The sequence below is a fragment of the Lagenorhynchus albirostris genome, chromosome 10 (genome assembly GCF_949774975.1).
Source record: "Lagenorhynchus albirostris chromosome 10, mLagAlb1.1, whole genome shotgun sequence".
Classification (NCBI taxonomy): Eukaryota; Metazoa; Chordata; class Mammalia; order Artiodactyla; family Delphinidae; genus Lagenorhynchus; species Lagenorhynchus albirostris.
The window spans coordinates 99,066,775-99,081,432 of NC_083104.1; the positions used below are offsets into that span (position 1 = coordinate 99,066,775).

The 14,658-nt window shown below is 53.8% G+C and overlaps 1 protein-coding gene across 1 annotated transcript in view; it reads right to left on the minus strand.

The window, feature by feature from the left end:
* Positions 1–1,218: 1,218 nt before the first annotated feature.
* The window catches only part of BMP6 (bone morphogenetic protein 6), a 146,452-nt gene continuing 133,012 nt past the window's right edge, over positions 1,219–14,658 (minus strand). Inside the window, exons 3-7 of the mRNA XM_060163726.1 lie at positions 12,106–12,254; positions 11,423–11,620; positions 3,779–3,855; positions 2,853–2,963; positions 1,219–2,761 (exon numbers count right to left, since the gene is read on the minus strand). Coding sequence (XP_060019709.1) covers positions 2,612–2,761; positions 2,853–2,963; positions 3,779–3,855; positions 11,423–11,620; positions 12,106–12,254 — 685 coding nt within the window. The 3' untranslated portion in view covers positions 1,219–2,611. The remainder of the gene's footprint in view (positions 2,762–2,852; positions 2,964–3,778; positions 3,856–11,422; positions 11,621–12,105; positions 12,255–14,658) is intronic.

Genomic DNA, 14,658 nt, shown 5'->3' on the forward strand with positions numbered 1-14,658 from the left:
TCCATGTGTGTGTTTTTTAAGCCAACACACTCCACAGATTCTTTCTTAGGTTTCTCTAAGTACATGTGTAACTCATGATCCCTTTGCAAACTAAATATTTTCAGTGGCAAGCTACCATCCATCCCCTTTAACCTTCTCTCGGTGAAATCTAAATGGTTTCCTTTGAGACTAAAATAGAGTCAAGGAAATTCCCATTGCCAGACTGTTTTTGGCTTTGGAGTAATTTTGGTGAAAGCATCATGCGATGCATAGTTTTTGAACCATCCGCGCACAAGTTCTGGAAAGGTGGCCTTGCCTTGTGGCGATATTGCGTTGCTCTGATCTGAAGGTCCCAGTTGACTTGTTAATAACGTCGTTGGTCCGTAGCTTGGAGCGGATTTAAAACACAAAACCCCGTCGCCTCTGGAAGAGCCACTTTCCCAGCCCCTCCTGGATCTTCTGTCTCTGTTGATACCTCTCTCACGGGGAGTGGTGAGCCATAATGAAAACGGTGGTACTCCTGACGCGTGCCTGAGTAAGGTAATGCTGATGCCATAGTCTTGTGTGTGTGTTGATACTTGACCAATCGCTTATTACTGTTCAAGGGATACTTCTGTCCCTCCTGGGTGAGAGATTTCATTAGTTAACATGAAGCCAGAGTCCACGTGAACTTGAAGATTCGATGTCTCGCGTGGAAAGTTCCACAAGGCTTGTCCCGACTATTCTGTTAACTCGTAGGAAGATACTGCTTGGCCGTCTGGGGCAGGAGCCTTCCCAGGTCTGCGTATCCCTGCAGCCCCAGAATGGAGCCCTAACCGAAGCAGCTTCGGACTCAGCAGTCCTTCTAGAGGCCGTGTCCTGTACTTCGTCTGCCTTCGAGGAGGTCAGTCTTCTACTGTAAGAAGAGTGGAATTAACTTGACCTCAAGATCAAAGGAGGAGAGAGGCAGGGCCGAAGCAGACCACCTTACCGACGTCCGCATAACCCACGCCGTCCTGGTTGATAAGGAGCGCGTCTACCCTCACCCTTGGAAGTCCGCAGCTGTGGGACGAGGCTCCCTCAAGGCATGTGCCTGTAGGTTCTTCGCCATCAGGTGCTCCTCGTGATAACACTCGTCACCCCACCGCCCACGCTCAGGAGATGTGGCCACTTGGCACAAAGTACCTGGTGGTCAGGACCTTAGAAACAAGACCCCGTCCGCTGTGCACGGCAGACGACAACAGGATCCCGGCCAGCCTCTGCCTTAAAGAAAATCTTTATTAATCATGTATGGTTCACAGATGTTCTTTAAAAAAGACCCCAACTTTCTAGAGAAGCACAATCCTCATGAGTGGATTCATCTTTGCATCGTGAGTCTTGCTTTAAAAAGGAAATCAAAGTGGTACAATTTGTTTACACTATGATACTTTCTAAATAAACTCTTTAAAAAAAAAAAAAGTCTGGTCTTTCCTTAAATGTTACAGCAAAACAGATATAAAATAGACAATAAATTATAGTTTATATTTACAAAAAAGCTGTAAGTGCAGTTATAGATCATAAATGTATTATTTAATCAGTTTAGTATGAAATTGGTTTCCGAGTACATGATTGTGAAAAAGACATTTAAAAAATACTCTCAGATTTAATCTGAGTCTTACTTTCTACAGGAGAAAACCGTGATTTCGGTTCCTAAACCACATACCCATCCTAATCTCTTCCTAAGGCTGGGTGCCCTTCCCTCAGCTCATCGCCTCTGCTGGTCTAACCCCAAGATGCGGGACGCTGTCCAGTAAGAGGCAAGGAACCGTTTTACCGACACAGATGAGGGCTGACATTCCTGACGTAAACGTGCTTTTTCAAAGAGCCGTCCCTCAGGGGGAGAGGTGCGGGCGTGTAGCTCGGTTAAAATGATGGCTTTAAGAAGACTTCTCATCCCCGGAGCCTCGCCTCAAAGTGGGATCACTGTAGTCTCTGTTTTTGGTCCTAGCAAAGAAAACAGCAAATGCTGGTGGGGGGGGGGGGTGCGGGGTGGAAATGATATGGTTGAACTGAAATAAGGATATTTTCATATGGACAAAACGCCCGCACAAACATGTAACAGCACGACTGAGACAAAAGGCACTTGCGGGCTGCCCGGCTCCCTCCCGGGCCGTTGATCCCACGTGAGAAACCGACCTCCCTGGGATGAGAGCTCAACAGAGACGTTCTTCCCCCATTCCCGTGATCTGCAAAATCTACCTGTGAGCAGCTACTGAGCCCGCTGATATCTGAGCCAAGAAGAATTTTACTTTAAGATTATCTTCCCTATTTACTTACTAAAACCACAAAGAGCTTGATCTAAAGCAAAATAATTTGGGTGGGTTTGGGGGGGCAGAGGGGAACCTTCAAAGTTAGGTTTCTTCAGTCACCGGACTTCATGCTACAGACACTCGAACTCAGCTTCCTAGAGACCGACAACTACTCACGACATTTACTACGTGAGCAGGTTACGGACGAGGTCCTTTAAGATGTCTGTCAGGGCGGAAAGGCAGCAGGCAGCACGAGATGGTGTCGGCGTCTTATCCCGCTTTCTCGGTGCTTCCGGGTGCCTTTTAAGGCAGACGTGATGCAGGAGTCCAAGGCGGTGCATGTGTCCCCAACAGCTCGTCCTGAGTCAGTGGCACCCACAAGCTCTGACGACCATGTTCCTGTATTTTTTCAGGATGACGTTGGAGTTGTCATCAAAGTAAAGCACAGAGATGGCATTCAGTTTCGTTGGCGCACAGCACGGTTTGGGGACGTACTCGGGATTCATAAGGTGAACCTGTTTCAAACACAGAAGGAGGGGAGGTGTCGTTAGGAACAATACCTGGCCCGGGCCTACTCCCCAGTCACGTGGAGATGCCAGCGCTCACCAGGGTCTGCACGATGGCATGGTTGGTGGCGTTCATGTGCGCGTTGAGAGGGAAGGAGCATTCTCCATCACAGTAGTTGGCAGCGTAACCCTTGGGTGCAATGATCCAGTCCTGCAACAGAGAGAGTGATGTACACACACACCTCGTATCACCTGTGCCCTCAGGAACCCTGCGAGAAGCTATCACTCACATGGGGCAGCTAAGGAGACAAACACAGCAGGTCGAGGTCAGACTCGAGGGGCAAAGCGAGGCTGTGAACCCGGTCAGTCAGACTCTGGAGCCCTCGCTCCTTCCACAGGCCCACAAGGCCCTGACCTGCTCCTGGCCCGCCTAGGCCTGGAGGCCTGCAGGTGGCTGGCTCCATGAACTTGGACCAAAGGAGCCTCTCCAGGAGCCCGGGTACTCTGTCACCGCAATGCCACCGCACGTGGGAACGATCTTCCATCACTGGAAGCCTAGAATTTGCGTCTTCTCTTATTAACTAGCAGTGGCCTTCGGGAGGGAGGCAGAGCATCGGTGCGCTTCTAGTCTGGGCGAACTGGCATGTGGCCCTTGGAGAAGTTAACTGTTAGATGCTCTTCCAGCCCCTTCTCAAAGCACAGTGCACTCCTGTTTAAATGCCCAAAGCAATACAGGCCCTGTGGACCCTGAGAGAATGAGAGAAGAGCACTGGGAAATGGGCTACTGATGTGGAGGGACAGGGCGCCTGTGCACCTGGAAAGGAGCCGGGGGGCTTCCTGCACGAGTGGGCGGGCCCTTTGCCACCCCACTCCAAGACCTGGGCATCTGGAAGGGCCCCTAAGACCTTCACAGGAGGAACCTTCTCAGCCCTCAAGTTCAAGGTCTCTGAGGATGGCTGCTGCCTCTAAGATGAGAAGAGGCTGCCGAGAGAGGGCCTCGTCCCCCTTGCGGTCCAGAGCACTCACCTGCCAGCCCAGGTCCTGGAAGCTCACGTAGAGCTCGTGCTTCCTGCAGGCTGTTTTCAGTTCACTGCTGTTGTAATCTGTTGGAGAGCAGAAGATGCCACAGTTGACTGATTCATTCTTCGCTTACAGACTTACCCGGACAGTTAACCACGGGCCAGCCGTGCGCAAGGCCCCCCCCAGACACAGCTGGGGCGCCCGCAGTTCTGCAGCCCCCTCCCAGCTGCTCGGTGTTGGACTCACTCCGTCTCGTCCACTCTGGGGTCAGTCACTGCCGGGCACACTGGTACACAGCACGTCATTACTGACCTGAATGGACTCCTTTCAAGCAACAGACGTTTGTCGTGATCCCCTGTTGGACCAAGATGCCCCAAACACCCCGGGGCCCTGATTTGGAGGACATCGTATTCACAGGCAAGACACACCAGGCAGGTTCCGCTCGCTTTCTAAAACCGGGACTGTCCTGAAGCTGCGCAGGGGCCGGGAGAGCCTCCTGAAGGGGGCGCCCTGGAGCCGGGCCTGCCCGGGAGGCCGGGAGTGGGGACGGGGCGGGGCTGAAGTGCGCACACCTGCTCTGTGTGTCAGGACCTGCTAGCCTGGCTTCATTAACCGACCGCTGGCAGGAGGACAAGGGTGCCCTGACTCATCTAGGCCAGACGGAGCGGCTTCTGTGTGACGCGCCCCCTGCGAGGTGCCACGGGAAACACGAGGATCCGTTAGGCAAGGCTTCTGGCCTCCAGCGACTCAGGGAACGGACGGGGTGCCGTCAGACGTGCAGAGCTCACGCCAGTACAAAACAGAATCTGAACGCCATGCGCAGGGGCTGGAGAGAAACCCCACCGGGAGTTCAGAGAAGGGACAGTTAAAGAGGGAGAGAGAGAGGAAGAGAGAGCAGTTCTGGTGGAATGAAGTTAAGGACACGTGAAGAGCTACCCAAACCGTGGAATTTCCTGTGTGATAATCCAGCTCCTCGTGGGGCCCCGGAGAGCTCAGGACGGGCTGCTCACCAGAAAGACCACCACGTGATCAGAGGTTGGGACGTGGGCCAGCCTGACCTCCAGGGAAGGGGGGAGGACTGGAGGCGGAGTTCAAGTCGTGAGGCCCACGTGACAACTCTGGACACGGGGCTCGGGGGAGCCTGGGGTTGTTGGGTGAGCATGTCCGTGCGCGGGGAGAGCGGCCCGCCGGTCCTCTGGGGAGAGGGCTGCCCCTCCTTTGCGTCCTTTCTAATCCAGCTGGAGTCCCAAGTGGGGCACTTTCCTGCGTCCTGTGAGTTGCTCCAGTGAATCAGCAGACCCGGGAGGGGGCGTTGCGGGAACCCCTGAATCTCACCAAGCGGGACAGAACCACAGGTGGCATCCGCAGGGGGCCAAGCCGTTGACCTGGTGGCATCTGTGCTCCCCCCAGGCCGTCAGGATCAGGACGGAACTGGGCTGTAGGACCCCCAGTGGGCGTCGGGACGCAGGCAGGGACAGTTGCTGCTTCTGCCGGACGGAACCGAGGGGGCATGGGGAAGGGCCTGGACGACCCCCCGCCATCTCCGCAGTCTGGCCCTCGCTTCCCTTGGGCAGAAGAGATTCTCAGGAGAGCGGGGCTGGGATGAGAAGGGCAGGGGCCCCGTCACGCCACAGGCGAGGCCGGGCAGCCACCGGGGAGGCGGCTGCACCTGAATCCCTGCGGCCCCAGCTCGGCCCAAGCCCCAGGGGTCCAGGCAGCCGGCCTGCTGTCCTTTCCAGCCCCAAGAGAGGAGGAGAGAGGAACAAAGGGGAGACTGGAGTGGGGAAGAAGCAGGAAGGAGACAGAGTCAGGGCGGCCTAAGAAACCAGGGGGCAGGGGAGGAGCATGAAGGCTTCTGCAGACAGCCGGCTGCTGGGGGCTGACCGCCTCCCCTGCCCCAGGCCACACCAGCTGCAGGCCCCAGGCTCGGCCAGGAAAACACCAGGACAGCAGGAGCACAGAGCACGCTGTCCGCACAGCCCGGCTCTTCTGAGCTCAGGCTGCAGAGTCTTCCCAGAGGAAGCTTGTTTTTTAGAGGGAACAATTCGCTGCTCTCATTTCCCTTCCCTCCTAGAATGACAAGGGCAAGGGCAAAGGGCAGCTGTTAAAATGGTACCCCTGTCTGCACTGGGCTGGCCGCTCCTCCCCCGCCTCCGGCCTGATCCGCCCAGCTTATCCCAAAGGAATCTCCGGCTCCCACGTACCCCACAGAATCAACGGGGCCTTAAGAACCTGCTGGAGGAAGCCCAGCTCCTGTGCCACTGACACTGTGGGACCCCGGGACCACACTGGGATTTTGATTTCTGGTGTCAATAATCTCGTAACGTGTTGGGCGGGGGCAGGAGTGGGGGGACAGCTTGCTTTTCAGAGGCTCGATTTTGTTTACAACCGGACGGTTAGCATGAAAGGCAACAGTGAAGTCCTGTTCTTTTGTGGCTGCAGGATTTCAAGGTCTTATACAGCTCCATTTAATCTGAGCGGGGCTTTGATCTCAGCCTTGGTCTTGATCATAAAAGAATATGGAGCTAAGTATCTTGAAAACAGAGGCTCTCCTTAAAGACTGAGCCCTGAGACTCCCTGCTTCACGCACCTCTGTCCCTTCCTAGAGGGACCCTGGCCCCCAGTGCCCTCTGGGGAGTTGGCAGTAGTTGGTGAATTATTCGGGCATCTTGCAGCACCTGTTCACACCTCTTTATTATTCAGCATTACCGGCCCGTTAGCACATTCATTAGGGGTGAACCTAGGGATGGAGTAGAAGGTCAGGTTCTAGTTGGCTTCACTCCTTGATAACTTTTATCCTAAAGGGGCGTAATGGCAGACGAGAGTCAAGTATTAGAAATATGGAATTTGGAACAATTCTAACTTTCCAATCACTCATGCCCTGACTGTCCTCCACAGCTGTGGAGAACTAAGTTCTGATTTCATTTAGAAAGCCCTGGACGAGCCTCCACCTCTTGACCGAGACATCTGGGAGCCAAGCTCCAGGCCCTCAAATTTGAATTTAAGATCAAAATGACACATTAAAATTCGCAACGCCTTTGAAGAACTATACACGGCTAAGTCACAGCCCTGACCTGTGTCCGTTCTTCCCCAGCGTTGGGTGTCCATGGTGGACGAGCCCTGTCATCTCTGGCATGTCAGCCCGTGGAAACAAGTGCTGAGCTAGAGGGGACACCCGCCAGGAACTAAAAGGCCAAGCAAACATTGCTCTGGGAGAATGAGACCCCCTAGTCTGTGCACTGAAATTCCCTGAAATCTACAGCAAAGCATGTCATAGTCATAATAAAGTACCCACATCACTGCTTTGCAAGTGATGAGTTCTGGTTACCTTTCCTATGCTGGAAGCATACTGAATGGTCCCAACTGGAAAGTTCAAGGGATAGAAGATATGAACCAGCAACGAGAAGGTCAACAGTGTATTTACATGTACCAGAGCCACCTTTTCTCCCAGGACCCTTAAGGATACATGTTTGGGGACTTACCTGGTGGCACAGAGGTTAAGATGCAGGGGATATGGGTTCAAGCCCTGGTCCGGGAAGATCCCACATGCCACGGAGCAACTAAGCCCGTGCGCCACAACTACCAAGCCTGCGCACTACAGCCCGCGAGCCACAACTACTGAGCCCGCTCGCCTAGAGCCCGTGCTCCGCAACAAGAGAAGCCACGGCCATGAGAAGCCCGCACACCGCGACAAAGAGTAGCCCCTGCTCGCCGCAACTAGAGAAGGCCTGTGGGCAGCAACAGAGACCCAACGCCGCCAAAAATAACAAAATAAATAAATAAAATTTTAAGAAAAGGATACATGTTTGGGTGGGTTGGAAAGAGAGGAGAATTTAAGAGATGCTCACAGGTAGCATTTGAATCGATGAAGAGCTCATTCCAAAGAAGAGAGAGGGTCTTGAGAAGCTGCTGGTTCAGAGACAGTCGGCAGGGCTGAGGGATGGCAACATGAACGTCAAGGGTGAACGAGGCCCAAAGGTCAGTGAATCCAATTTGACATGAATTGTTCAAAGTGGCAGAAAATGTTTCAAAACTATTCATCTGCCAAAACAAAGAGCAATTCTCAGTCACGGTGTTGGCAGCCAGCTGGTGGACACGCCAGAAAACCTCAGACTCACCAGCTGAACTGAAATCACATTCACTGCCCCACAGCCCAAAGATGTCTTGGAAAGATCTTGGAAAATGAGCTAGAACAGAATCTAGAAGCACCACATGGAACCACCCTCAAGGCCATTTGTTCACAACCCTTGTAATGGGTCGGTCAGGTGGTGTCAGTCCCCCAGGAGACAAAATCATGGACGCTGAGAGAAAGATACCATGAAAGAGGATGAATGGCAGCAGGTAGAACGAGACCACCCAAGGAGAGCTCGGGGAGCCGTGGATGGGGTGCCACAGGAGCAGTGGGCTGGCTGGTAGCCTGGAGGCCGAAAAGAATGTCCAGAGACACTAGAATCCCCAGTGGGCTGCACAGCACGGCTTGGACCAGGACTAGTAAAACACGTGTCAAACGATGAACAATATGGTCCAGACGATATCCAAGCCCACTGGAGAAGAGCGACACAGCCAACAGCCAACATCCACTCAGAGCAGACAGCGACAGAGAAGCCAGGGCAGGTCAAACCCATCCAGGGAGACTTCGGTCCAAACCCACTGCTTGGTGCATGTGTTTGGGAAGTCCAGCTTGAAGGCCAAGGACAGGTGTGAGAGCAGATTTTGGTGGGCAGGGGAAGAGGCGGGCGGGCTCCTGGCCTCTCCCTCGTTGGGGACGGGTCCCGCTGTCTCCGGCATCGGCAGCTCAGTTCCAAAAACAGCCACGTGTTTCCCTGCCATGTTTCACCCTGATGACAGGCAACTGGACGGATGATGCTAACTTCTTTACCCAGAGGCAGGACGGTCTCTGGTGGGCGGCTGCTGGTGTTTGTTTCAGTGGAGAAGTATGAATTCCCTGGGAGCAGCACACTGTGGAAGACGGGGGGCAGCAGAGGCCAAGCCATCTCTTCCTTCAACCTCCCGAAAGATTTACGAGGGGCAAGTCCCGCCTGGAGTCACACCGAGACCACAGCTTTTTGTCTCAGCAGCATCTACCTGGTTCACGAAGACCCAGCAACATCTGGCCCCACCGTAGCCCGGAAAGAAAGCGCAAACCGATGGTCCGTTCCCCTGGAGAGCAGGCCATCTTTCTGGAAACACCTTCTCCAAGAGCAATCCCCTCTGCACCTCCATTCCCATTAATGGCGAGAATAAGGAAGGAGGAAAGGGCCAAACCGATAAAGCACTTCGGTGAGCCTAACCTGGGCCACTTCTTGGACCAGCTTGCGAGAGTCTTTGAAGATAGTGGGAGGGAAGGAGGACCCTCCGTAGTAACACTTTCTTGGGGGTCTGGGCCTTTAAGCAGGTGAGGCCAGGCCCATTTGTTACGAACTCTTAGCCTCAGTGCTGCTGAAAGGAACAAAGCATGTTTGAAAGTACGGGGCTGGGGGGTGGGAAGACCAAGAAAAAGCAGATGTACTTGCCTCTTCTTACGAATTAGACCACCTTTACTATTCGTATTTAATTTAAACTCATCAAACTGAAAACAAAATGCCGGAAGGGATTTGGAAGAGAATAATTCAGTGATGCCACGAAAACCCAAATCAGAGATGACATGTTTTCTCGATTAAAAAAGACATTTGTGTGTGTACTGGTGGGGGAGGGGATGTGGAGTAAATCAAGTGAGATTTTCATTTTAAAAAGCAATCGAGGGATTCCCTGGTGGCGCAGTGGGTGAGAGTCCGCCTGCCGATGCAGGGGACGCGGGTTCGTGCCCCGGCCCGGGAAGATCCCACATGCCGCGGAGCGGCTGGGCCCGTGAGCCATGGCCGCTGAGCATGCGCGTCCGGAGCCTGTGCTCCGCAACGGGAGAGGCCACAACAGTGAGAGGCCCGCATACCGCAAAAAAAAAAAAATTAATAAAAAGCAACCGACACCTCAAGAGCCACCTTCAGGCCTGAGGTCCTGGTACCAAACTGACCGCAGTTCATCAGATGCCACGGGCCGGCTGCACCGCCGCGCCCCGAGGACAGCACTGCGATGATTACTGTTCAGCAGGCTTCCTGCCAAGCGAATAAAGGCAAGCAATCATTTCTTCTTCTTCTTTAAACCCCAACCCTGACTGTTTCTAGCGGTAAACACAGGAACACCCATGCTGGGCAAAGCCTCCAAGAAACACCAGGAGGAGAAGCAGCACAATGTCACATCACACCAGGTGGTACAAGTTCCACATCCAGGTTACTGGTAACAGAAACCGCTGAGTCAGAACCCAAAATGAAGACACTGTTTCCCAAAGGAAAACGGGGCGCTTCGGAAAGTTCCAAGAACTCTTGCCGGCCATGGAAGATGACACTGTGAAACAGTCACCTGGAAGAATTAACGCATCTTCCAGAATTATTTTACATGCCTTCAGAGGAGCCTAACGTACACCCTGAGACCTTCCCATGCTTGGAGGCAACTCGTCTTTGAGCCAGAGCCATGCTTCTCATTTAATTCCAGCAAAGCCACCGAGGATCAAGCATCCCCACTTAACAGCTGGGTAAACTGACGCCGAAGTGGATTAGTTTGTCCAAAGTCACAGAGTAGTAATGAGGGAAGCAAGATCTCCAACTGCAAATCCTACAGCAAATCTTCAACTTCGTGCTTGATTTCTGGGCTATTTAAAGGAAAAGGAAACCCAGAACGCGAAAGCACCAACTCTAGAGTAAGATGCACCTTGGTTTGAATTCAATACTGACTAGCTCTGTGAGCTGGGTGTCAGGAGGGAACGCCTGCTACCCGCCCCCCCCCCACCACCGTGTTCTGATGAGCGGGCTTCCGGAAGTGCCTCTTCCCCAAAAGGCAGGCGTGGGAGGAAGCATTTCGGAAAGACCTCTGAATTGACACTCGGGCAGTGGGAGCTGTTTCCTCTCTCCTGCCCTTTGACCCTGCCTGTTCAGGAGGGGGCTGACTCCATCCCCTACCCTCCAGGGGTGAGCACCTGGGCCCAACCTGGCTGTCTGAAGCTACCACGAAAGAGATGCTCTCTTTCTGAAGCGGAGGTTGCCTTCCTGACCACCACATCAAGACAGGCTTTCTGAGAATGCCACCAACAGAGGAAGCTAGGAAAACAGAGATTCCTAATATCATCTGAGCCCACGGATCTAAACACGTCTAAAGGTAGAACCCTGAACTTGCCAATCAAATGCACCAGCGAAATCCATCAGAGAGGGCTGTTGGAGCTGACTGGCCATACCACTTCCAGCCAAGAGCACCGACGAACGCCAACCCGCCTTACACGGATGTACCACGTTTGCAAGTCACGGTTTCCCCGGCGTAACGCAACTAGGAGAAAAGCTAGGCGCCCTAAGGCTCGGCACGGGCATGAAAAGAGGTGGAGAGACCTGACCAAACAAAAGGACGCTTTTCTGGAAAAATAGACTCTGAGGCTGTCTGCAGCCTGAGACAACCTCGGGGTAACAAGTGTTCCCCTCTGACGGCCTAGGGACCCATCTAGATTATCGGGGGCTGCCCAGGCACCTGCGGAAGCCGCGCAGCGTCTGAAAGCCTTGGCGGGTCCTGTGTCCTCACGGACGCCCCAGAGCCCACAGGGTCCTGCAAAGACGGGGTCGCCCAACCCACCTGAGGCGCTGGAGGCCCGCGACACATCCTGGGCCGGGGCGGAGCGGTTGCGGCTCTGTTGTCGCCGCCGGCCGGCGGCCGAGCGGGTGCTGCGCACGTGGACCTCGCTGGCCTTGAAGAAGGCCACCATGAAGGGCTGCTTGTCGTAGGGGCCGTCCCTGCCCACCAGGCCGGCGGCTCGGGGGCTGATGTCGAGCCCTGGAAGGCAAATCAAAGCAGGAGGGTAGTGGGACCCCCAGCCCCCCAGTTGTGCTGTTCTCGCCCCGGCCTGTGCATCCTTCTTCCCGATCACGTGCCTCCCACCGGCGAGGCAGCTCCACAGGCCCCAGGTGCCGGGCCCGCGGGCCGCAGCGGGGACGCGCAGGCGCGGGAAGGGCGCCCACTGACCCACGCGGTGTCGGCGCTCGGACCTGCTCCCGCCTTCCTCTCTCTCTCGACGCGCCCCGGCCTCCGCCTGGGCGCTGCCCTCCGCGGGTCCTCTCGGACCCAGGACCATCTCACCGTCTCCAAGTCCTTGCCAGGAGGCTTGGGGGGGGAGGCCTTGCTGGTCCACAGTGGCTCTGAGGGGACAGGAAGCCAAGCCATCCTGGAGCCCGGGGCCCACCCGGAAACCACGGCTCTGCCACGCCTGCCGCGAAGGAGACCAAGGCCGACGACCCTCGGCCCGAGCTTGGCCAACTCACCGTCCCGCGTGACCACACTCAGCTGCAGCCCCATGTTGTGCTGCGGGGTCAGGACCCACAGGTTGCTGGTGGCTGTGATGTCAAATTCCAGCCAGCCTTCTTCCGAGGCCCACACGGCGCGGGTGTCCAACAGAAACAGGTCAGAGTCTCTGAAAGAAGGAAAAGGTGGCAGGATGAAGGGCGCAGGGCCCCCAGCTCATCCCCACTCCGTCCTGCCCGGTGTCAGACGACAGATGCCACCGTCGGGTCAGGGACGGCGACCAGCCGTGGCCCCGGCTGGTGTGACATCACACAGGACACACCCGCAACACAACCTGCTGGGGTGCCGCACGGACAGCAGCTGACATAGGGGCGCCCCTCGGTGTCACCAAAAGCCGCACGACAGCTGCTCAGGCCACATCTTTTTTAGAATTAAGGTAAATTCAAAATAAATAAACCGTCCTATTGTTGCATGCTTTGCAGCTAATGAACTCTAAACGGAGAGGCAGTGGAGGGGGCAGTGAGGAAGAGGGTTAAGAAAATATTAAATCAGGATCAATAAAGATGAGCATTTACTAAGCTGTACTTTGTTAATTTTTTTAAAAGCTCAGAACCCGACAATCCTCACGTTAGTTCCTGTGAAAGGAGAAGCCAGGATTCACATCCTATTTCTGAGTAATCATCAAGTCTTTTCTGTTAATTAAGGCCTTCGCATGGCCTACGGTGAGAGCCGCGTCCTTCCCCATGTGGACGGTGAGTTTCAAGTCTGTCCCAGCCCCGCTGTGAGCCATGCTGGGCCCTTTGAGGCAAACTCACCGAGCCCCTTCCTTCCACTGGGCTCCACACGGACTACTTTTTTTTTTTTTTTAAACAGTTTCCGGCTGATATAACTCTAGTGTGGGAAGATGGGGTGAGGGACCCACATGCCATGACAAGGCAGCATGTGGGACGGTCACCTTGGTGTGTCGCGAGGACACAGTCTGAGTTGATGTCCCAAAGACACTGGCACGAAACGGCCTGGAATTCCCATCACAGGGAAGGGGGAGGTTTTAGCCATGGAAAGAGTCAAAGCCCCTGGTGCTGGAAATATTTTGCTGCAAGAGCTTACAGAACAGAAAAATTACTAGAATTCAATACTAAATTTCAGATGACCATCACAATACTAACAGTGTACATTTATTTATTTTATAAATTTATTTATGTATTTAGTTTTGGCTGCATTGGATCTTCGTTGCTACGTGTGGGCTTTCTCTAGTTGTGGCGAGCGGGGGCTACTCTTCGTTAAGGTGTGCGGGCTTCTCATTGTGGTGGCTTCTCTTGTTGCACAGCACGGGCTCTAGGCGTACGGACTTCAGTAGTTGTGGCACACGGGCTCAGTAGTTGTGGCTCACGGGCTTAGTTGCTCTGCAGCATGTGGGATCTTCCCGGACCAGGGCTCGAACCCATGTCCCCTGCACTGGCAGGCGGATTCCTAACCACTGCGCCACCAGGGAGGTCCTCACAGTGTACATTTAAATTGGTCATAAAGCGCTTGCATCTACTTTGCTTCAACCATCCTGAAAACTAGGTAGAATATCATTACCCCCGTTTTACAGCTGGGGAAACTGAGACTCAGGTGTGAGTTTATGGACACATGACCAGTAATTGAAAGAACAATCTGGTGAAAAGAAAGTAAGTGGATTCAGAGTTTTCCACAATGACTTCCTGCCTTTTGAGATTATTATGAAAGACAACCTGTGACAAATGAATACAATGTATCTCTAGTCCATCAAACGTTTGGGAGGCCAGTGAAACATCTGAGTTAAAAATGTTAGACTTCTCAGAGGGGAAACAATTTTTCCTGTTTACATGGCTCAGAGTTAGAAGGCAAGGCTATTGTCATCTTTTCCAAGTTCCAAGCAGTAGGTGTGCCTACGCATCGTTTATTCAGCTGGTGGACAGAGTCTGCAGGGGGTACATCACCGCCTGCCATCTATAAAGCACTCCCCCTCCCCCAATGTGTCACACACCCTGCTGAGAAATTACCCCCCCCATCACTGAGGTGGCTGTGGGCAGGCAGACGGGGGGGGGGGGGTGTTCGTGGAAAGCAGCAAGAGGGGGTGGCGGGTCCAAAGCTTTGAAGTGAAGATGTAAAAAGACATCAGTGCTGTTCTGAAAGGTTGGAGAAGACCTTCATCCAGAAATAACACAGACACTATGAACGGCAATGTGGGAAAAGTCACCCTAGTCCCAAAGGATGCACAAGACATGTTCTTGTCAGAGGGGCAGCTTCTAGAATGAAGACGCGGTGAGAATGTCAGGGTGTGAGGCTGCCCCTGAGCTGAAGAGGGTCCGTGTGGGGTTAGAGCCGAGGGCCACTGGTCACTAAGAGCTTCCATGCACATGTTTTCAGGACTTGTAACAAGGGTGCAGAGAAATACAGCCCAAGATATGGGCGTGGCATAGCTGGTAGAAAGAGCTAGAATGAGCTTTTATAGTTAAAAAGAATTAATGATGAAGGAACGGGGGAGTCTGTTAGCAGAGAAAGTGGGGCGATGGGACAGAGGCCGTCATCCACAAAAGGGAGACAGAAGA